Source organism: Rhagoletis pomonella, unplaced genomic scaffold (assembly GCF_013731165.1).
Source record: "Rhagoletis pomonella isolate Grant_MI unplaced genomic scaffold, Rhpom_1.0 Rhpom_scaffold_00005, whole genome shotgun sequence".
Classification (NCBI taxonomy): Eukaryota; Metazoa; Arthropoda; class Insecta; order Diptera; family Tephritidae; genus Rhagoletis; species Rhagoletis pomonella.
The window spans coordinates 48,666,972-48,692,133 of NW_023458559.1; the positions used below are offsets into that span (position 1 = coordinate 48,666,972).

General features: G+C 33.8%; 1 protein-coding gene across 1 annotated transcript in view; it reads left to right on the forward strand.

Moving 5' to 3' along the window:
- LOC118739091 (uncharacterized protein DDB_G0271670-like) overlaps positions 1-18,961 on the forward strand; it is a gene marked incomplete in the record, with an annotated part of 103,255 nt that extends 84,294 nt beyond the window's left edge. Inside the window, 4 exon segments of the mRNA XM_036470218.1 lie at positions 5,632-5,732; positions 10,833-11,078; positions 16,637-16,784; positions 16,905-18,961. Coding sequence (XP_036326111.1) covers positions 5,727-5,732; positions 10,833-11,078; positions 16,637-16,784; positions 16,905-17,902 — 1,398 coding nt within the window.
- Positions 18,962-25,162: the final 6,201 nt, after the last annotated feature.

Below are 25,162 nucleotides of genomic sequence, written 5' to 3' on the forward strand. Positions count from 1 at the left end.
GAAAATTAAATAAAATAAAACCCAAAAAGGCAAAAGCATTTCATTTCGCGCACTTATTTTAACTGCATCGTTTTAGTGAGAGTCAAAGTTTATTCATTGCCGTTTTTTCAGTCGCTTCTCAATTGGCTAATTTATTAAAGGCAGTCACATACAAATTTTCATCTACTAGCTATTGCAATTTGGGAAATAATAAGTTGCAATTTTGAAAGTGCGCACAGAGAAAGTTTTAATAGACTTTGCGGTGCAATCGTGCTATTGAGTAATTGCTGCGCAAGCGAATGCGCTAAAGAAATAATATTGATTTTGGAGGGGATATTGATGTTTGTAGTGATCGGTATCGGTGTATAATAAATATACCGATGAAATTTTCGATAAAGTTTTTCAATAACAAAAGTACTAACATCGATTAATATTTCGATAACGTAACTACAAACTTCATTAAATTATGCAGTTATGGAAAATTTGAAATAGGCTTTGATGTTTCGTGTGATCGTTATGGATAAAAGATAATGATAATGATTGATTAATAAACTGGCAAAAATATCGATACATTTTTGGCGATGAAAATGTACTAGTTTTATAATAAGCAATGTTTAATTACATCGTATTTATACCGACAAATTGTCTAGGATATATGGATGAATGTGTGAAAAAAATTGTAAATGAACTTTGAACTTAGTTTAACAGAACGGATATTTTTGATACTATAGCAAAATAAAAGGCAGAAACATACGAAATAGTATTAAGTAACGCGAATTACCAGCCCGTAGAGGAGTTTGAGAAGTTTAACCCAGGTAAAGATAATACATTTTCAAACGAATGCTTATATCGGCTTCCGAAATGCTACTCTCTGCATTCTTTCCATAAGAATTGTGTGGAAGTGGCGGCTGCTTATGCGTAAAAATTTTATACTAATAAGTTATGAGGAAATGATGGTTAATAAGTATATCGATAAGAATAGGTGTAAAATATTTGTAGGTAATTAGCAATAAATGATGATAATTAATTGAACCAAAAAAACTGGGTATATCGGCCCAAGAGAACTGAACGCATTTTTACCTTCCGATAGTACTTAGATACTATCCCTGACTCCCAACTTACGTGTAGGTGCAACGTAGAGGAAAGAGCAAAGAAGGGCCCATCAGACCAACTATTGGCACGCAGCTGTCTTGAAGGTAATTAATAGTGGACGGCGTAATGGAAATTTGGCCGACTTAGATGTCAAAACTGATTACCTCACGTCATCCTGGGATTTTAGTTTTAAGATTCCCATACGCTTTCCAACCCGGAAAGATTGGGAAGGTGGCCTCCAGTCGGTAAAAGTTGGTGTTTTCATTTAGCCCGATGGCTCAAAGATGGAAAAGGAGTTGGCTCGGATCTGTACTCCAAGTCTACGAATTTTGCACTTCTAACTTTATTATCTTAAGAAATAAAATTAATTAAAAGGGCATTTTATGTACCTATTCATCTTTGTGAAGCAAAAACCTTTGAATTTTTTTAAATTGCACAGAATTTTCTCTTTCATTTGGTACCCATATTATTATTCTAAATTGCAATGAACGTTTTAAATAATTTCTGTTTGTACTAGTGTCAACCTGAGATAAATACTTCTTCTCTTCGTATAACCGATCGCAATCGCTTTCTGGCTCTTTATTTATCTATTACTACAGCTGCCTAATTTACATTTGCGCTTCACACTTCGCTTCTCTTTATAATATATTTGGCACTAGATTCCTTTCCGGTCCGTTTGTGTACCGATGTACATGTCTGATATCAAATGAAGTATATCCGTTCCACCAGACTTTGCTATAAGCGATTTTCATTTGATATTGCCTGGTAAATGAGATTTTCTTCGTCATGAAGCCAGAAAGCCCTCATCTTTCTAAGCCTGACAGCTGATTCAGGGCTCATGTAAAACAAGGGTTAAAAGCAAAATGGGTAAAAGATTTTCATGACATAATTTTGCGACGACGTCAAATAGAGAAAATCATACCAAGAGGAAAAGGTATGTCTCTAGATATACATAAATCCATCGGCAGTGTTATTGTTCGTTGCAGAGCTGAGTCACTTGTTCCTTACCTCGGGTGGGGGGTAACAAGTAATTCTGAGCAATGCTTGAACTACAAATACTCTTATTCTAAAATTCTCTACCCCTTACCACTGGTGGAGGGAAGTAGAGTCTAATCAAAAAAAAGGTTAGTACTTTCAATATTAAAAGTTTTACCCCTTACCGCTGGTGGGGGGAAGTAAAGCATACAAAATAAATTATAGAAGAAGATGAAGAGTGTTATTGAGAGTCTTTACGATTCTGATCTGTTTATTAAATATTTTCCTTTTATATACAAATTCTAATTCTATTTTCCTTAACTAATTGTAAATACATATGGATGTGTGTGTGTGTGTGTGTATGTACATGTTGTTTTGGTATGTACTATTTACAAACAACCGCTTTGGGCTTATCATAATTTTAATTTTAATGCTTGCATTTGCGTCGGCTATATGTAGACATGTATATAATATCAATGCATTTACTAATGCATGTACATATGTATGGGTGTATGCATTTGTATGCGCGAACATTAGATTAAAAGAGATTAACGCATTGATATCTTATTTCGGTTGTGTACAAAATATTGACAGTTAAATGTGTTACAATTTATGGGTTTTTGTTCATTTCTCATGTTTATGTATTTTACTTTTCTTCTATTCGAAAGTGGACTGTATTTTCTGTGTGTCAATAAGTATTATTGTAAGTATATGTTTTTTATGTTCAGTTTTATTACCCTGGCAGATGTATGTATGTATGCATACATGTTCAAAGATGTTTGAACAGTTATCAAAAGCATTTAGTTAATTAATTTATTTTTATATCAACTTCACCTATACCGGCCAACTTCATTATTCTGTTTATTTCTATTTATAATGAAAGTACATATATGTATATATACCAAATAAATACACCTATGCAGCATCTGCTAAAAGTTGTCAAATTACTGATTGATTTATTCGTCAAAGCGTGCCCTAATCTACCTTCTACCTACAGCAGTAGCAACTACAACTCCTACGCATGCAAATGTACATACCTCATACTCTCACTATATACGTACTCCTACTCATTTACAATTTAATAGCAACCATAAGTAACATATCTGCATGTCATAAGATCTCTAATACATTTGTGGCCAAATAAAATCATTATTCCATTACAGCTAATGACAACGCTAAATATTCAATGATGCATCAGGTTATAGCAGAGCAAGCAATTTTGCCAACCGAACGAATGCTTACCGCAAGCCATAACCAACTTCTTTCTTATCCTACTGCGCTTTGCTTGCCAACTGTAATTTTTATTGGCTGATATATATTGTATCAGAGGCAGTACTTGTGCATGGGCATATATGTAATACTTCTATATTGGCAGTAAGCTAACTTCTCAATGTGTAAGCATTCCGAAATCAAAGCGAGACAGTCTAGTACCGTTTTTGTCAATGTATTGTGTACTTGAGTGCCGTTTTTGTATATGTGTTGTGTACATGTTTATTTATAAACGTATGTGTTCCTTTTCTTTCTTAAGTGTTTATTGATATATATGTACTGTAGTGTTTTCGGACGGTACTAGGTCTTACTGCCAATATAGGAGTATTACATATATATGCATGGGCATTTTTTATCTGGATAAAAGGATTTTTAAGATGGCTATTTTTGCAGGATTTAATCACTTAAAAAATTTAGAAAATATACGTACATAATAAAAAATATTTTAATAGAAAACAGCTCAATTTTCGCTTTTATATTAAAATATCAATAATGTTGCCGCCATGAAGTTATCGTGCAAGTGAAAATGTAGCTGTCAAAGTACCAAATTGCTGGCAATATTTATCAAGATAAAAACGCTCTGATAATTATTGCTTGCCAAGAGCAATATGCGGTCTCTATTGGCAAGATAAAAACTTTTACCTGTGGAGACACCAAGTTACAGCTCACAGGCAACAATTTCAAATATGTTTACATATACATGCACTCATATGCACATACATATATGCAGGTAACATAACATATGAAGCTACTTGTGAGCTGTTAATATTTTAAACCTTTATCGCTGTACAGCTTCGATGCTGCTTCCCCCAGAGCAGCAATAAATCAAAGCATTCAATACGACTGCAAGTCAAAAAAAAAAAACATTTACTTGCACATACATAGGTATATATGTAAATATGTACATATGTATGTTTTATCAAGGTAACTTTCGTAGCCTTCCCTAAATTCAAATTGTGGTCGCTATTTTCCGCAAATGTGAGTTCTGCAAACCTACTTGTACTGGGAAGGTGACGGTAAGTGTGTGAGCGGCTATTCGGCTGGTATCATTAGTGAGATTGATGAGCTCATGTTGCCTTGTAACTAGCTGCGCAATGCATAGCCAAGGGATGTATTTGTGGTAAGAGAATGACAGCAGAACAGGAAATGTTTCACTTAAATTGAGACAAAGTTCCCCATTGGGAATGTACGTAGGAGCACGGGAAGTACACTAAGAAAATTTGTGAACAGAAGAAGGAATTTTCAAACAAAGTTCTTATCCATACATATAATGAAATTGTAACAGGCCGATGTCTGTGCAGTATAGATATTAAAGAAAAATTGATACAAGGGTCTTTATTAGAACGACAGAAGCCAAATCAACAGTTTTTTTTTTTTAATTTTTGTCTGCCTGTATGTTTGTACACGCATCACTCGAAAACTACTAGCTGGAATTGATTGCAGTTTTCACCGATGTATTTCTAGAGGTCTAAGTTAAAATATAGAGAATAAATAAATTGGACCATTGCCACCTGTTTGAGAATTACAGTTTAAGTAAATTGATACGATAAAGTAAATATTGCAATATGGCTGCCAAAAGAAAGAGGTTTAAAATGGCTTACATCCGAAAATGTTTTTGTTGAAGGTTGCTACCTGTTTGAAAAATTATTAAATTATTAATTAAATCGATAAAATTAATGGCATAGGTATTACGAAACAGGTATCAAAGAGCACAAAAATAGTGTAAGTCACTGTAAACAATTTGATTTAAGCAAAACATTTAAAAACATGTTTACATATTATCGCTGTGACTAAGTGTGCAGATATGCTTGCTAATATTTTTTAGGTTCCAGGGGATCCTAGATTCAATTGCCGACAAGGGCAATAAAAACATTCGTTTTATTTTTCCGGACTATGAAAAAGCAAAAAAAGAAAAAAAACCGACCCCGCAACACCAAACAGCTCAATTTTATGTAGTGTTATTTCTTCCCATTCATGTAATATACGGTCTAAATATGAACCATATCAGACCATAAACACGGGGTTTCCAAATATCTCGACTCCTGCGCCACCTAGAGGATTAATTCACCTTGCACTGACATCGGGTTTGGAGCTAAATAAGTTTGAAGTGTTCAAGTCTTTGGCTAATCGGGGAGTTGGTTCAAAATTGATTACAAGAATTGATTACACACAAGCGAAACGTAATAAAAGTTTGTAACAACACGATATGATTATTTTTTTTTCTCAGTGTATTAGTACGAAACTGTATACTACCACACACAAACCCAATCACACTTCCTCTCAAATAGTTTTAATTTAATTTATTTATCTTTGCAGATTAAATGTTTGTTTTGCAACTTTTTGATTGATATTCTTGCACAATAAGAGATTGGGGATGAAACACCTAAATAAAAAGGATTTAAGATCTAAATATGCAGGTAAGTGCAGCATATGCTACGTACATATGTACAAAACGAAAAGTACAAAAAATACAATTTTATTAAACCATTTGAGAATAAAATGCGGTACAAATAATTTCTCTAAAAAACATTTGATATTTTATACATATTAGGAAATGAGCCTGGGAAAAATTTAATCTGCCAAGTTGTAATGCTTGAACTAAAGCTTTAAAAGTTAAGCTAACAACATTTCTCTTCACTTCAAGCTTTTCAAAATTTCGCATTAAACGGTACTAGAAAAGCAAGACTAATTGAATTTGCGGTGCAACACTTTTCAAATTGATTGCCAATAAAAACGAAAACCAAAACAAAAAACTGCAAAATAAGTAACACAAATCAAAAGTCACGCAAAGGTAAATGCAGGAGTGCCACCTACATATAAACACCAATAAGCAAATAACAAAAAAAAAACAAAATGATAAAACACGAAGAAAATCGTGAAAATAAAAGGTTTCCAGAAACAATGCAGCAGTGAAAATTGCTACAAACAATGTCATTGTTACAGCGCAAATTGTTAAATGAAAGACAGCTTGTTGCTGCCAATGTTAACGCTAGTTTCTGCTTTACACATAGAAATGGTTATAAATATATATATGTACTCATATGTACATATGTACATATGTGTGTGTGTTCTTGGCTCTAAAACAATGGCGAGCGAATAGCAATTTACAAGAATAAAACAGCACATACATACATACATATGTGTGTATGCATTTTTGTGTTCCTGTGCTATAAGAAATTCAATGGCGATTGCATTGTCGAAATCTACTACTGTTTCCACGAAAATTCGACTCAGCTGACACCAATTTAGTCCATTTATTGCATTACTAAAATTTTCAATTCGATTTTGTTGCTACCATGTTTTATCATGGTTGCTACTATTTATTGCCACAAACTCGGTTTTGTTGCATTTGAAAATAGAAATAAATCGAAATTAGTTTGGAAAATTGTATGCTTGCAAAGGGAGACCTGCTTTATTGTCTTATTTTTCTATGTAAAATGCTGTAATTTATTTTTATACGTTCGCACTCGAATAATAAATTTACCAATTGGCTACTCTTGCACAGATTAAAAGCCATCCCCAATTAATTAGAGTTTGCGGAAGTTTTTACTAAAAAATACTAAATTAATTTTAAGTTTTGTTTGGTGTTAAGCATCTTCGATTTCGGTGGCGTAAAATTTTAACAGCTTACGCTTGCTAATCATGCAAGTTGGCTCTCAAGCCAACCCAGCATTAGATGTGAACGCATGCATTAAATGAGGACGTTTATCCGTAAAGTATAGGTCAACGCCTGCTTATCTCTATATTTTTTTCAGGAGGATTTTAAATGACAACTAATAAATGTTTAATCGTAGCCTATGGATGCTAATATGTATGAGTATCTTTTCGAACACTAAATTAATAATAGATAATATCGATAAATGTGAAAATTTATAAAAATGTCGTTAAATTTATCGATAACAATATCGATGGTTATAAAGTATCGGTATGCATCATTATTTACATCAGTAAAAAAGTTGCAAAACGTGTACGTATGTACAAATATGAAAAGTAAATTATTTAAAATGTCGATAAGACATTTCCTTACAACGCGACTAGACATTTCCTTACAACTAACCTCCCTGGATTAACCCTTTCGGTACATCTTTTTAGATTCGGGCTTTAAAAATCCAGTTTTCTTATTAAATGATCCTTAATACATTATATAATAACATTCAATTTAACTTTTTTCCAAAATGCGATTCTAAAGTGATTTTTGGAATGATGCCATATGGCATCATTTGTCCTAACTGGTGTAAAAAATATGCAAAGATTTTTGAATATGGTATTTTATTTTATTCAAATCAAATTAAATAACACCACAAAAATTTAATAAAATAAGTTGGAACATGCACAGATCTAATAATTGATACCATATGGCATCACACACGTTTAAAAATATACCACGCGTTTATTAGCACTTTTTATACCCGAGCGCGCTTGTGCACAAGGGTATATTAATTTTGTTCACATAACGGTTGTTTGTAACAGCCAAAACGAATCGAGATAGATATAGACAAATGTATACATAAATGATCAGGATGAAAAAAAGAAATCGATTAAGCCATGTCTGTCTGTCCGTCCGTCTGTCCGTCTGTCCGTCCGTCCGTGTACACGATAACTCGAGCAAAAATTGAGATATCTCAACGAAATCCAGAAATACGAAAACTGCGATATTTTAGTAACTACTGAAGATAATGCACTCAAAATTGATATTTACAATAATTTTTAGACGAAAAATAAGAATCTTATACATTTTTGGAAAATGGGCGTAGCCACGCCCACTTATGGTTACATGTGTATATCTTGGTAACCGCTGCACCAATTTCTTCCAAACTTGGCACAGTTGTTGGCCTTCGCATAACATACCAAATGGCTGAAAAATTTTTAAAATCGCTCAATAACCACGCCTACTTCCCATATAACGGTAATTTTCAGAAATACGAAAACTGCGATATTTTAGTACCTACTGGAGATTATTCACTCAAAATTAATACTTACAATAATTTTTAGACGAAAAATAAGAATATTATAAATTTTTGGAAAATGGGCGTAGCCACGCCCACTTATGGTTACAAGTGTATATCTTGGTAACCGCTGCACCACTTTCTTCCAAACTTGGCACAGTTGTTGGCCTTGGTACAGCATAAAAAATCACCGAAACTTTTTAAAATCGGACAATAACCACGCCCGCATCCCATATAACGGTAATTTAGAGAAATACAAAATCTCCGATAAATCAGTAAATATTGAAGCTAATTTTTTCAAAATTGATGCTTGCAACTATTCTTTACCAAGAAATACGTTTATGGTAAAATTTTTGAAAATGGGCGTGGCACCGCCCACTTATGATCACATATATGTATATCGGTAACCGTTCTACCAATTTGTACCAAACTCGGTGCGGTTATTGTGCTTGCCACATATAAGCAAAACGTTGAAAATTATTGAAATCGGACTAAAATAACGGCCGCTTCTCATATAACGGTAAATTTCAGAAATGCTTGAAACTTCAATATTTCGAAATTGAAGGACGCTAATTTACTCAAAAATGATACACCCCGGCTTACCATCTAGCGGAAGGTTTCGGAAAGGTGAATAAACATATATTTAATACTTGCGCCGGGTATTTAATGTTCGGCTCCGCCCGAGCTTAGACTTTCTTACTTGTTTAAATTAAATTACAAGTTCGAGCAATATTTGACACTATTTTGGAGACTATAGCGTATTTATTTGTTTTTAATTTATTTGGTTATTTGGTAAAATATAGTATTTTAATGTAGACCTTTCTAAGCAGAAGAAAATCGATATTTTAGTAAAGTTTTAAAATTGAAATTCTTCATCTACTAAGGATAAAAATAACAATACCGTATTAAAATATAGTTTATAAAACTTCCCATTACAGCGTTGCATATAAAAATATAATTTCAGATAAGCTCAATTAAATCTGTGAGTATTCAAAAAAGCATGAAGCCATATGGCATCAAAATAGCGAAAGGGTTAAATTGTGTTATAGCCGTTAGGCTATTGACGAAGATAGCGGCTATTCCAGTGGAAACCATGCTACTATGATATGACTGATTGAGCTACAAAACCACCGGCTGTCGTTGGGTCCTTGCTCCTCCTTTCAAATCTTAGCTTAAATGATAATATGTACACTATTTACATATGTAATGATTGTATCATTATGTACGACTCCTATCCAGTGTTGGCAGTTTAGCCGTTTTCCGGGTAGATTTAGCCGGTTGCGATGGCAAATAGCTGGCAGCCGATTTGTCAGCCGTTGTGCAAAAAAATTAGCCTTTTCAGCCAGTTTTGCTATAGGCCGTATTTTCTAAAAATTTAAATAGTTTCCTTTTGTACAAATTTACGGACCCAAAATCTATTAGAAATGACAAGGCTAATATTTGGGAAAAGTTTAAAATTGCAGCTGATTACTTAAAAAAAAATTTTAAATCCAAATTTCATACTGTGTGCAAATATTATGAAAATTTTACAAATGTTCACGAAAACTTTTTAACTTTTTGCTCATCATCATTAAAAATTTTTAAATTGTAGTATAATAGTGCAAATTTAAAGCAACTAGCGTATGCCGTTAATTTTGCAATTTCTTTGTTGATGGTGTTTCGCATTTTTTTTTTTTTATATAAAAAATGGTAAAATATACTTTGTGTGGAAAAAAATGCCTAACACCGTCATACAATAAATCAAAAATCAATGATGGGTCATAGCTATGTACTTAAAATTTGCACTAGTATACTCTATTAAAATTTAATAGACTATAAAACTGCATACCATAATTTTTCTAAAGAATGCGGATTAAAGAGTTTCAAATTTCGAAGAATTTTCATGATTTTTGCACAAGGTTTGAAGTTTGGTAAATCAAAATGGTGTTTGGCAAAAAATCAGCTTTATTAATTTACCAGTACCTGTTTTTTTTTAGAATTAATTTAATTAATTTACTAGTCTTTCAACTTGTAAGTTATTTAAATAAAACATGTGAATTTTAGTTGAAACATTTTAGCCGCTTTTTTTGGCCAATTTAGCCTGTCGGCCCAAAAAGTTCTGGCAACACTGCTCCTATCTATCATTTGGGGGAAATCCTACTGATATTTTTGCATTGTAATCTATGCTGGGTTCCAACATCCAATGGTTGAAGGTAGGATTTTCCTGGCATGTGCTATTCAAGGCTCCGAGGCTATTGAAACTTTAGATTTTTCCAATAGCCTCCATGAAATTTTCAACATATTTTCGCTTCGCATTAGACTGGAGTCTCCCGAGTGGCAATCTCTATCATGACTGTGCTTTACATATCTTAAGGCACGTACGGTAACTAGTCCCAATATATAATTTTAAAAGCTGTAATTAACTAAATCCTTAACATCTCTTTTCCCCAGTTTCCTTTTTCAATTAAGGCATACTTAGAAATGTGCATGAGTTCGCATAGGCAAGAATTAACTTCAGTTAATATTCACTATTTACTCACTATTCATCTCGCAAATTATATGTGACTAATTAGTAAAACCTCTCCATTTCAGAAACAAGAAAAAAGACGCGAACTGCGTCTGAAAAGATTTTGGCGTACACCCAAAACAACATCATCCGAAGATTCGACTGGCTATGAAAGCCCCACGCGTACCACGAAACCCGGCAGCGATGCACAGCGCTTCAATCATCTGCATTATACCAGCTTAGCGCAAAGCGCACCGGGCGGGCATGAGAATGGCAGCACCTACAACAAACCGACATGTTCGCTACCGCTATTGCAAGTGTGGCCCAGTCAGGTAGGTGCAAATTTATTGCTCTCAAATTTATGAAAATAAAAATGGAAGAAATGAAGCTGCAATATATCTGCCAATTGGTTGTATGAAAGTAACATTGTGGTTGAATTTGACATATTCAAAGACGAGTTGAATAATGATATCACCCGGGCTGGAAAATCTAAGCAAAAGTTTCGCAAAGCTTATTTGGCATATATCTGGAGTTTGTTCATGTATTTGACACGTGCGCATACTTCGCATTTTCGGGGAATATGAAACGATAGATGAGACTTCAAGGATTTGATCGATGAAGCTGGAAAAGCTACGTAATTGCCAAACTAAAAAACTGCTTGAACTGAATCTGAACAGACTTGGCGTTCATTAAGGAAAATTTTGGTTGTTTGATAGTTGGCATTACAGAGCTTCAAATAAAAGGTTCGATGTTGAAAGAATATATAGAAATTGTGAAAAGTGTAAACCACGACTGAGAGTGAAGATCTATCCAATTACATCTAAGGATGAGTAAAGAAGTTGTTCCAATTATTCAATATATTTAAATGGCCTGAGAATGAGAGGGCCTATTTTTTTATTGATAACACAGCCACATAAATAATCGGGTTTCGGGGATCAGACTATGTATCTGTTTCTTATGTATTTTGATGCGTTTTGATCCATCACTTCTGATTTTTTTTCTAACCGCAAAATGTGACAGGACAGATTGGTGTTCAGCGTATCAAAATACATAGGGAATCCCCGAACCTCGACACATTTTTTTTGTGGTTGTGTAATTGAAAAAATCATGTAATTTTATACTTTAATACCGATATTATTGAGTAAAAATAATATCGACCCCTAACCGCCAAAGTAACGTGATATTTTTTTTTTAATTTTCTTTTTGATGCAGAAATATTCTTAGAGCATCAAGATGCATTTCTGCATTAAAAATAAAATTTTGATAAAAATTTCACTTACGTTATGTTGGCGGTTATGGCTCGATACTGTAAGATAGAAATAAAATTTCATTATTATGAGCATATTTTGTTTGTTTATCGAGCTTTCTAAAGTGCTTAAACTAATTTTTGTACACATATTTGCCAGCCCTGGAGATCACTATTCAACCAATTTTCAAATTTAGACTTTATCCGATATAAGGCTAGCTATTTCTAGTATACATATTTTGGGTCCATGCATAGGAATCTGATCTTAGAATAGCTCTGTCGTATCAGGTTTTTTAAATATCCTAACCTAAAAAATCGACAAATCGGGTTTTGGCCTATTTTCGATGTTACGTAGCATAACGGCGTTTTGGTTAATCAAAAAAATATACATGATATTTTAAAGGTTTGCTCAAATATCTCTTTTCACCGAGAAATTTGAATTTAAGCAGTTTCTTCATAGTTTGAAAATTTCAAAATAAAATTTCTCTATTTGCGAAATCCATCTCAAATCAGGCAGGCTGACAACTTCACATCATAGATTTGCTTGCCGATGAAATATGTATGTTATTCTACAAGGAAAATGAAAGGATACGTATTTTTTATTTTCTTGAAAAAAACTATTTTTAATAAAGATATGCGCAAATCAATTTCGAATGATAAAAATTAAAAAAAACGATAAGAAAAAATTTTGTTTTGCCTGCCATTTTTTCTAATTAAAAAAAAAAAAAAATGTTGTTTTCCTGATTCTTATAGGTGGCCCAGCTTACCTTGAAAATTCGTTTGAAATTTGCAAAAACTTTTAAAATTAAGAAAAGGGGGGCCAATTTTGTAAAAAGAAAAAATGTTAACTTGCTCGAAAAAGCTAAATTTTTTCTTCAACATTTTACAACAAATTTTTACCAGTATAAGGAAGAATCCGTAAAAGTTTGAAGCTGGCTATTAAACCATTTTTGAGGTCACGAGATTTTTTTTCCAAAATAAAAGAATATATGTTTATTTTTTTTTTGAAATTTGTTAGGCTTTTGGGATCTAACCGTTGTGTAAATAAAAAGACTTTATTTAACTTTTTCCCGACGTTTCGCTAAGAAATTTAGCATCTTCAGGGGATTTTTTCGTTTATTTACCTGCGCAGCAATAAATATAAAACATTAACAAAACAAAAAAAAACTAATAAACGTATGAATAAACAAAAAAAAATAAATAGTAAAGTTTAACACAAAAGAGCTGTTAACTTACATTGCATTTAAAATTAAACTTTGAGACGTAAAACTAAAAATCGTTACCAACGCTTGTGGTAGCTTTGTCTGAACTGAGTATTACTAATATTTATAAACAGGGAACGGATTAGGACCTAAAAACCTATAAAAAAGGCAAAATAAAATAACGAAATAGGCTGGAAAAGGCAAAACAAAATATCGAAAAAGGCAGGAAAAGGCACTAGGTATTGCAAAAAAAGCAAAATAAGGCACGAAAAAAAGACAGAAAATACGAAGAACAATCAAAAAATACATTTATTTTAAAAATGTTTATATTACAAGTAAAAAGAGAAAAACTATGAACTAGTTTCACTGTATGAAAAATTTGTACTTTGAATCTTTGACTATTTTATCCTTTCGAGTTTCTAATTCATAAAACTTTAATCTGTATAGTTGTAGTAACATTGAACCACAAGATGCATTTTGAAGTTTTCTGGCAGCATTTTCATTCGATTTTCGCGAAGAAAAGCCTTGAATGTACTAAATGTGCGCTCGACGTAAGTTGATACAAGTAGAGCCCAATTTAAATATGGAACGTTTGAAACGCTCATATTATCAGGAATAAGGGCGTTTTCCTCGCCCTTTACAATTTTATCCACACCCCTTATTGTCTCCAAGCCTTCGTTAGCTGAGAAAACGGCTATGAATTTTTCCAACACCAATTTGGCAAGAGGTCCCTGCGCTTCTATAAGCCGCATGGACATGTGTATATTTTTTAATCTTAAAAAAAAAAAAAATTGTAAATGCTATAATCACTTTTTTAAAGGTAGAAAAGGCAAAAAAGGCAAATATCTTAAAAAAGGCAAAAAAAAGGCAAATATCTTAAAAAAGGCAAAAAAAGTCAACATCAAATGTGTATGTATGGAATCAGGGAAAGCTAAATCGTGGACATTCTTAATCGAATATACTCTATCTCTTTAGCAGAAAAAAAGGCAATTTCCATAAAATCCGTTCCCTGTTTATTAATATAATAAATAAACTGAAGACGGTTACCGCGGTGTAACCGAAATATATTGGGGAAAAATTAAAAAAAAGGGTGTTTTTAATTAAAATTCCATAAAAAATTTTACTCGAGCCGGCAAAACCAACAAATTAAGAAAAAATTTATAATAATTGATTTTTTTCGTTTTGAAAAAAAAAAATCTCCTGACCTCAAAAGTTGTTTAGCCCGCTACAAACTTATATCAATTCTTCCTCATACTGGCAAAAAATTTTGTAAAATTTTGAAGGAAAAAATATGGCTTTTTCGTGAAAATCAACTTTTTTTCTTTTTACAAAATTGGCCGCCATTTTGTTAATTTTAAAAGTTTTTGCAAATATCAAACGAATTTTTAATGTAAGCTAGGCCACCTATAAGAATCAGGAAAAGAAAGTTATTTTTTATTAATAAAAAAATGGCAGGCAAAAAAATTTGTATCTTTTTTTTTTGTCTTTTATCATTCAAAATTGATATGTGCATATCTTTATTAAAAATATTTTTTTACAAACAAAGAAAGAATACGTATCTTTTAATTTTCCTTGTAGAATAACATATTTCATCGGCAAGCAAATCTATGATGTTAGAAAATTTTATAGTTCATTTAGCAGCTGGCAATTGGCAAAATTTTAATTTGACATAAAATTCGCGACAAGCGTATTTGAGAATCTAATATGTGACATTTTAACAAAGTAGTCCATTTGACAGCTGTCAACTGTCAACGTTTTAATTTGACATAAAATTCGTGACTAGCACGTCGAAAAACTGTTAAGTAGCTTTTCAAAAAGAGCATATTCGGATTTAGCAAGGCAAAAATACTACGAGTATGATCTTACAGTTTTATTGAAATCGTAACATCCCTCGAATAAAACATGGCCTCCTCGTCTACTTGCGGCATGTGAAAGAACAAGAGATATTCTAAAAAAATGCTTTGTATAGTTTTTAGAGAAACAAAACCATGGCGTGCTAACCAAGTAACCCCGAAAATAGACTAAAATCGGCCAGCCTTATCTAATATGCAATTTTCATGTCGAAATAAGTAGTATGTATGTATGTAGCGTTAGGCTCATAACACACAACACATTCACATGTTGTAGCCTACATAAATATGTATGTAGATACATATATACATGCATACGAGTATGTAGTGTACTTCTGTAATCATTGCTAACTGTCCTTGTTTGATTTTAATTATTTTGGCTTACATTTATTATATGAAAAACCTATGTACTTTCTGTTGTTTTCTTGGTTTGGCGTTGGTTATTGTGATTCGTTGTGATGTATTGTGGTGAATAAAAAACTGTAGCCACTTTTGCGACAGGAGGGCTTCGTGCAGTTGCGACGTAACAGCGGCCCTGAAGGCCAACGGGTAGGCGTGTCAATTTAAAAATAAATACATAATTTCTTTCTCTAAAAATTTAAAGTTGCCTATAAAACTAAATTTATACATACATAAGTATACGTAATGTATATTTGTACGATGCATGTTTTTGTAATACTTTTTGGATCCCTTTTTCTCCTAACAAATGCAAATGAGGTTAATAAACCTTAACAAATTTTTTGCAAACTAAAATTTTTTTTCAAATTTTTTAAATGTTTCCATGGTGCTTTTTTATTTAATTTTTCGATAGAACTAATTTATTATACCATTTCCCAAAATGTATGCAACTAAACAAAAATACCGTTATGGTTATAAAAATACTTAAATACGAAATGCTACGCTTTCTGCTATTAACCCTGTTCAACCAAGTCCTTATGGTTCATTATTTTTGTACAAATAATAATTAAATGAAATTTTTTCAAATTTAAACTTGAAAACTTTGATTTTTGTAGCTGTTTTGGAAAATTTATTTCAACTTATTTAAAATGCACTAAATCGCTAATTTCTAACACATTATACTAACCACGACAAACGCTAGTACACAGACAAAACCTCGATATACCGATCTTCAGTGCAACAATTCTCTAAAATAATTTCGTTTTTCTATAGTAAACCAAAAAAAAATATTATTTCGTTATTAAGATACTTTTTTCAAAATTTTAGATATCTTCGCAGGAGTAAGTCGCTCAGACAAACTCGCAAGCTGTAAATAACTATGAAATTAAAACGAATTTATGTATATTGTTGTATCGAGGTTTTACTGCACCTGTACGAAAGATATCTGCAGCAACAACAGTACTATACCACTTATTACTAACATTTAGCAGTTTTTCGTATATTTATTACCATTAACTTGTCTAAATCACCTTCACATTTGGTCATTCGGTTTCCACTGTCGGCCTTTTTTTACTCAGCGCACACCCAGCCACCCCTTTAACTGAATATTTAAATGTGACAACTCTATATTACCAGCACAGAAATTCCCTAACCAATTTTTTCCCTCTCTATCTCTCCCCTTCGCTCTCAACTAGGACTCACCGCGCGGCGAGGCGGACGGCCAGTCCTTCATTTTCCCTGTCATTGCCGAGACGAGTACGAGCAGCAGCAGCGGCGCTGGCAGCAGCAGTACGACTGGGGACAGCGCCGGCGCGAGCAGTTCCACAACCACTACCACCACCAGTAGCGGCACATCTGGCGTTTGCAACAATCACAACAACAGTACTAATTTAAGTCACAACAACAATAGCAGTGGCAATGGCAATCATTTAACGCTCAGCAACAGCAGCACCAGCAACATAGGCGGACGGCGTCGCAGCTCGCTTTACTGTGATACTTTGCATGCCGGCGACTCAGGCATCGATTCGGTGCAAGCGTCGCCCTCGCCCAACGCACTGCCGCCGCCACCACCAGGTTGTTCGCTGCTCAGCGGCGACGGCTGCCTAGGTTTAGGCAGCAACTCCTGCAATGTTTCGCCCGCCACTACCCCTACGCAAGGTTCACCCAATCTCTCGCTGGGTGGCGCACGCGCTGGTGCACGCGCCAGCATCAGCGTTGGCGCGGCGAACTATCGACGCAAGTCAAGCGCACTACTACATCCCGATCATGCGCGTTTATTTGCGTTGCGCATGAAACATGCCGCCGCTCTGGAACGCGCACAAACCTCACCCGATCAAACATCCATCGAAGATGCTACAGAGTTCCACGATAATGGGCTGGCGACAAATTTGCGTCTTTGCTCTGCGTCCTCGTCGACGACGTCGTCGCTGACCTCTGTCGCAGCGGTTAGCTTAGGCGGCGGAGCGGTGGGAGCAATCAGTGGCGGAGCCGCTGGCTCCTCCTCATCCTCCGCCGCTGCTGTGGCAGCATGTCTGGCTGCCGGCGCTGGTACGGGTTCACAGCAGCGCGTCTCCGACCCATGGCTGCAGCCGCAATCGGATCGTGAGCGTGATTCGCGCTACGAACGGCGCCGTTCCTCCACAATGACGGCGCGTTACTCACTCTTCGATGCGCTGGATCTCGAATATGTGTTGTTGCGTGCAGCGGCGCGTGGTTCAGTGGGACCCTATTCGCTGAGTGAATCTATACATAAACTGACATTTACTCAATCGCTTGCGTTTCCGGCACTCGCGCGCGGTCTTGCCACAAAACGAAGACGCTCGCATACGCGTACAAGTTCGCGGCCATTAAATCCAAACGAGTCGGGCTTGAATACGTGTGCGAAAGTTGTGACAGCAGTCATATTGGTGGGCATTTCGTTTATGGTGTTTCTGATTGTGTACAAATTTGTGCGGACGTGAGGTTTACTCCTGGCCCCGACAGACTTTCCCGTCACATATCAACAAACGAACGGGAATGTGAATATGTACGCATTCTCTACGGGAAATACTAGTGCCAGTAGAACGCTGTCGGGGTTCAGGAGAGTATTGGGTCTGAAAGACCGGGATTGAAAGCACATGAGTGAAGAATCAACGCGGGTGTAAGAAAGCAAATGATAAGCTCGCAATAATTTTAGAAAACTATAGGAATAAAAATTGTGATAAAAAAGTGTGCAATGCTGTAAAAAACAAACCGACACAATACTGCTTCAATGCATAGTAATGCTGGAATCACGCCATTTATGTTAAGAAATGGAGCTGATAGCAAAAAGAGTTTCAATTAAAACATTTTGTAATTAAGAAAAAAATCACTAACACAAAATGCCTTTTAAAATAGTATCTGCTACCTTTTTAATACTAATAGCATTTTCAATACCTTTTTACCTACCTTTTTACATATGTATGTAGACTACTCTATGCTCAGAGCTTCTATTAGATAGATCATTAAATGTAACTCTATTTTACTGGCTAATTGGATATTTTTATATTGGCATTTAGTTAATTACCTTTAGAAAATGGAGCGCTCACGCACAAAAATGTCATTTAAGTGGCCATGTTTTAGTTGTAAAAGAGGTTTGATATGAAGAATGAGGGAAGATTGATTGACTGAAATAAAGGATGTGCTGAGATATTCAGTCTAAGGCCAGTATCTCCCTTACGCGCACTATCGACTATCGCTCTATTCAGAGTTTCTAGTGGCTTAACTGGTCCAATGTCTGGACACATTAAAATTCCCGGAAACTTTAATTTCGTCGATGTCAACTTGAATCACTATTTACCTAGATTTCCTCAGCACTTTCTTCACTCACATGCCCTGATGGAAGGAAAGAAGGCCCAACAGACACGGACGGTTCGAAGCTTAACTGTAGGTTCAATGAAGGTGCCGCCTTTTGAGAAACGTCTATCAATCTCAAATTGAGCCTAACAGACTGTTGTTGGGTATTCCATATAGTGATGCTTGCGATTAGTCAAGTAGTAAATATACTGATCAGGTGTGTAACGCCTAAACATAAAGTAAGTCGAAATTTATGCTCGGATCTCTTTCTAACCAGGCTTATATTAGTAATAGTAATGTTCAGGAAAATGCTTAGCTAATTATCTAGCTAATAAGGTTCTCTCGAGGTGGTTTCTATGAACATAAAGAGGATGTAGTTTGGAATACCTACAAACTTATATTTGACAAATGTGTCACATATTATCTCAGCGATCGATTTTTAAAACTAGGACAGCATTCGGCCCATGGCGAATCTGGGACGGTCAAATGAACTTCCCAGAGATCCATAACCTAGCTTCTGTTTAAAGTTTGTCAGGACACTGTTCGAATGGATTAGATGAGGATATGCTCAGCGGTTTGGAGGATAATGAGGTGAGGCACCTTTTTTCTAAATCTGTCCAGCTATCCATACACTGCATGCATAAACCTAGTGGCTTGTCAATGATTCCACATTTCTTCATTTTCAGTTTTCCATACCTTGCTTTACCTTTTGTGTTCGATAGCAATGTGAACCAATACGATCTGCAGCCCCTCAATTACTTTCAGCGGTCACTGAGAAAAAATATTCCTCAATTATGCTGAATTATAATGCCGAAATAGCAAAAGCTTTAACTGGTTAAAAGCTAAGAAAGGCATGGTCAGAATACCCTTGCACTCGTAATGCATTTCGCCCAGAAATAGTTTCCAAGTAGACCGAGGTCAATGTTTTTTTTTTTGTTTTTATCTCTATGTGGATACATTAACTCAACCAAGCTAACCCTTTTCATAATATTAATATCCTTCAAATAAGCAGTCTAAATTGCACGTTTAGCTAGAAGTAGCTGCATTGGTTCGGCACCGATAGTTAAGATTAGGGTGGTGGGCTGAAGTAACCTACAGATCTAAGCAGCCTATGAACGTATATATATTTTCACGAGCAGTTTTTCCTAGCAGAAATATGCCAAAAGATTTGCCATTGCTTGGGCGACTGCTTTTAGAAAACAGTTCTTCTATAAATTCATATAAAAATATATGAATATAATGAAAGATTTGTAGGGTTAAATATTTTATCGCCCAGGCATAACTCTATTTCTCAATCGCCTCAAAGCGCCATACTTATTATCTCAATCACTACTGCTCGGGATCCAGGCAGTATCTTCTCGCAAACTCTGGCTGGAGAATAATTTTATCATACGAGCAAGTACAAGATAGTCGGCAGGACAGCAACGCATATTTGGCCTAGGTGGGATAACCGTAGATATATCCCTCTAGCATTGCCTGATGGGAACCCACGCTAGTAGGATGGGTATACAGTCAAACGACTACTTACTGCCGTGATGAGGAGGCATTCGAAAGCAAAGCCACTGGTTGGCGCTCGTTTGTCCACTATTCTTTTGAATGTTTGGCTGAACTGGATATCAACGAGTTTGTGTGTTTCATTAGGGCTACAAATTGGTTTTACTTCTAAGGTATAAGAAGGGTAAGGAGTCAAGAGTTAGGCACCACAATGGGCCCACAGTGTCCTAAGTGTGACCTTTTCCTTAAAACCACGAAAGGTTCACCGACACACAGTGTGTGAAATGACCTCTTTTCGAGAACGGCTAGCGAAATAAGTTTAATTGCTTTTGAAACGAAAAATTCAGGAAAAAAAATTTTAAAATTAAAAAAAAAAACGTGCTAAATTTAAAAAAAATACGCATATAAAAGAGCACCAACCCAACTCGTTTTAAATTTGAGTATGCTTTTTCGATATACGAAATTATAATTAAGAAGAAAAAAAAAAATTATTTCATGTTCCCTCCCATCTGATGGTAATTGAACCCGGACCCTCTTGGCCGCAACCAATTGTATCAAGCGTCTTTGCACACTCAGCTACAGCCATACATATAAATGTGTTTTAAAATGTTGAGTTTGAATCAACATTAGAGCGCGCGATTAGTGCGTACCATGTATGTGTGTATGTGTTGTCACCGCTGTGTAAGCTTTGTATTCATTTGTATATGAAAAGCATCCGATACGTGCAAAACGCCATCCGTGCAGTGAAAAATACTTCATTTTAATACAGGCGTATTTGAATTGAATATACGTAGTGTATGTATAATGGAAAAATCCATTTCGTTAACACTTTTCACTAGATTTAAATACGAGCATTTTTAAATGGTAATCAAATAAAATTTTTTTTATTCTTACAACGCGTTTTTTTTTCTCAGTGCATCAATGGATAAAAAAAAAGTTTTCTTTATCTTTAGACTAGAGGGTACAAAATGTTTTTTTTTATATTTTGACCTGAAAACGGCAGATAATGATATTTAAAAAAAATGTTTTATACATATAAGTATATTTGCATGTGTGTACATATATGATTTGCTATATTTGCGTCAAGGAATCCATTTTCGTGGTCACAATAACCGAAAAAATTTTAATTTTTTTAGTTCTTTACATGCAAAGTTTCGGTAAAAAAAAATATTTTTCTTTTCATCTAATCGAATAAAAAATTACTATGACCTTTAAGGTGACCTTGTAATGCAAAATTTTCAAGTTTTCAATAATTTTTTTAATCAGAAAACAGCATGCAATAAAGTTATAAAAAGGGGGAAAAAATGTACACCATTTTTTGTTGTGGGTAATTTTAAAGGTAAAGGCAATTTTTTAACCAGGAAAATTTTTTTCCTGAACTCCTCATCTCAAAATCTTTAAAATACAGTTAAATTTATTTCCGTAGCCGTTCTCGTTCTCTAAATGTAAGATGTTGCCACAAGAAAGTTAAATTTCCACACTGTGTGACATCCTCTAACATATCGGTTAGTCTTCTTTTTAAAGCAAAATTTCACTTCAAATTTCTTAGTTTTTTATATGTCATAAGTAATATTTTCTTTTTGCTTCCCTAAAAAATTTTATTACTATCAAAGTGCCTACTTATCTAACAATCTTAACTTAAGCTTCGAATTTAATCAGACAAAAAGTATTGAAAATATATCTTAAACTAAAACAAGCTGCTTCAACTTTGAAACATTTTTAATTTAACTAAATAATTAAACGCTAACTAGCTACGTATATGTAAAAATGCAAAAAAAATGATGCTTATAAAAATATTTGTACTTAAATATGTAAAGTTTTTTTTGTACACTTATAATAAAAAATTCGAAATAAAACAATAGTAATAAGAACTATGTGGTTTTAAGCGAGTATACATATAATGATATTTTGAGATTAATTTAGTATAATATTGAAATTAATAAAAAGTTATACGTACGTACTTATAATAAAGATGAAATGAGCTATTTGCAATTCAATAAAGTTTTATAAACGAAAACAGGTATATGCATGTACTAATGTAATTTTTTTTTACCAAAATATTCGCTTTTAGTATACATATTATGCGTATTATCTTAGATATTAACCCCAATTTTCATAAGCAATTATAACTTATAAAACATACATACAGTTGGGCGATTATCTTACATTTAAATAATGGGAAACTCAAAATTCGAAATATATTTTCTAAAATCATAAAATCTTTAATTGGTATTATATGTATATCTTTGTCGAAAAATTTTTTACAAATATTTGGGTTTGAACAAAATATATACATATGTATACATGTGCGACAAGGCAAAAATCGCTGAAACTATCAACCGTCAACAGTGACCACTAAATTGTTTCCATTGCCGTATACACGAACCTTAAGCACTGAACACAAATATCAATAATACAAAAAAGTGACAAGTAAAATGTAATCAACGCAAGCTGTGGCAGTGACAAGGAAATTATTAAATTAATTAGAGATACATACATACGTACATAAATATGTTGATATCCAATAATAAAGGAGTTGAGAAAAAATTTGGCAAAATAAACATTTGATAGGAAAAAGTGTGTTTCATGAATACATAAAATGTTAGATCTGCATTCGTGTAGATGGCTTCCTTTTTAGCAGAAGAAATCGTATTAACATTTACTTATTTATGTAAATCAATTGGATAATTTGACAAGGCAGAACAAAAATACATATCGATCCTCTGCAATAACGACACAATTACGAATTCAAAAAACTAAAACCCTTACTACTGTTAAGTGGCTCTTGTCTCTAATCCTTGTCTAATTCAAGTCTAATCCTTAATAAAGTAGGTAGTAAGAATAACTAAAGGATTAGAGACATGAGACACATAATAGTAGTAAGGGTTTTTATTTGTTTAATTTTTAATTATGTATCTACAATACAATTGATCGTACCTTACAAAACAAAGCAAAAAAAATTGTTTTTGCCAGGCGATTTGGAAAAAATATGTTTTTGGCCGAGCTTAGAAGTCGTCTTTTTAAGTTTTTTATAAAACTGGTTCTATTGGAATAATCGAAATACTTTCTTAGCAAAAGTGTTGTTTTGGTGGGCATTAATGTACTGGCATTAGGATAAGAACTGATATCTGGTGGTAAATACTAGAACGGAGTGTTTGAACTTTGGCACGAAAAAATGTTCTCCTCAAATTATCATACTTTAAGACTCCACCGTAAATGCTGAAGATATGGCGAACAATGTAAAATACGACCCCTATGTTCGGCCAAAAAAAATCGAAATCGAAAGGGACATAACAGTTATAAGTTATATCGCAAAAGCGTTGCTCCATGAGAGTTATTAGATGAGAAATATTTTTTATTTCGCCAATAAGAGTTACAACCCAACGTTAACTTTTTAAGTTGCCTGATAACTGTTATGGAGGAGAAATATTTTTTCCGTTGCCAATAAGAGTTTTTTCCCAACATTTATTTTTACTTTGTCTGATAAGAGTTGTTTCACTCTTCCAATTTTATTTTCATCAACTTTATCACACAACGTAAAAATAACTGTTATCAACCAACATAAAAAATAAACGTTGAGCAATAACTGTTATCAAACAACATAAAAAATAAAATTAGGGTTATAACTCTTATCGGCGAAATAAAATATATTTCTTATCTAATAACTGTTGTGAAACAACGATTTCGTTGAATTTCAGAATTCGGGCAACGTTTTCAATTTGTAAATTCGAGATAACAGTTATTTTTGGTCCCTGAAAGTATGTTATCCGATTCATAGTTAGGCAACATTGCTGGCTGAAATACTAAAATATTTTTTTTAATTGCCTTTATAAAAAAAGTATCCAATTCCGCTTGGGTGCATGAATACAAAATTAGTACATAAAAATCTTATTCATTAAAGTCACAGTGCTAAGAAAATTTGAAATTAGTATCGCTGAAATATTTATAAAACGAAATTTAAAAAAAAATGTATATTGCATCGAAAGCACATTATGTGAATGTATACTAGGAAGCACAAAAGTATCGTTCTAGCGAAAGTTGTATTCTTAACATAAATTTTTACTTGCTTTATACATACAGTGACATCTCGACAAAACGAACTTTGCGAAAGCGAAAAACTCATTTAGGGCATTCACAAGACGTTTTAAGCGTCGTATAGTCTTATAGTTGTAAAATTTTTCAATATAAAATAACGATTAACGGTTTCTTTAACTTATGCTAATTTTTTCCAAAATTTTGCATGTTTCGTCGCATCAAGGTTTTGATATTCTATAAATATAACGAAACTATAGATATAATTAAGCATTTTTCCAACACCTTCAACCTTATTATATCGATGTTTCACTGTATATGGGGTCTGGTTCAAATTCATATAATAAAAAGGCTACAAACAAAGTAAAGTCAAGAAGAAAGAAGAAAAATTATCTGTAAATCGATTTAGTGGGTGTAATACTTTGTACGATGTCTTATAGCTACATATTGAATCAGTTTCACGTTTGTAAGCAGTGCCAAAAAGTATGCAACATTCTATGGCGAAAAATGTTTGCTTTACAGTTCTATTATGCGCTGGTAATAAAAATGTAACCGATAAATAAAGGTACTGTCAACTTTTAAACCCCTTTGGCATTCTGTGTACTCTTGTAACCGGTAAATTTTGTTACCATCTCATAAGCTGGTAACAAAATATTGTCCCGTGAAATATGCAATGCCAGAATTTCAACAGTTCTTCATAGCTGAATTGCTGAATATTTTAACTGCAATACCAACGTACCTAGAATCGCGGAGACAAGAAGTGGTAAAATTTTTTGATAATAGAATTTTCCGGTTACAAAATCTTCAGTAACATGCAGAATAGGCCTGTTGGGGAAAATTTGATAGGCAAAATGCGAAAAATCGACTACGTTTTCTGCCCA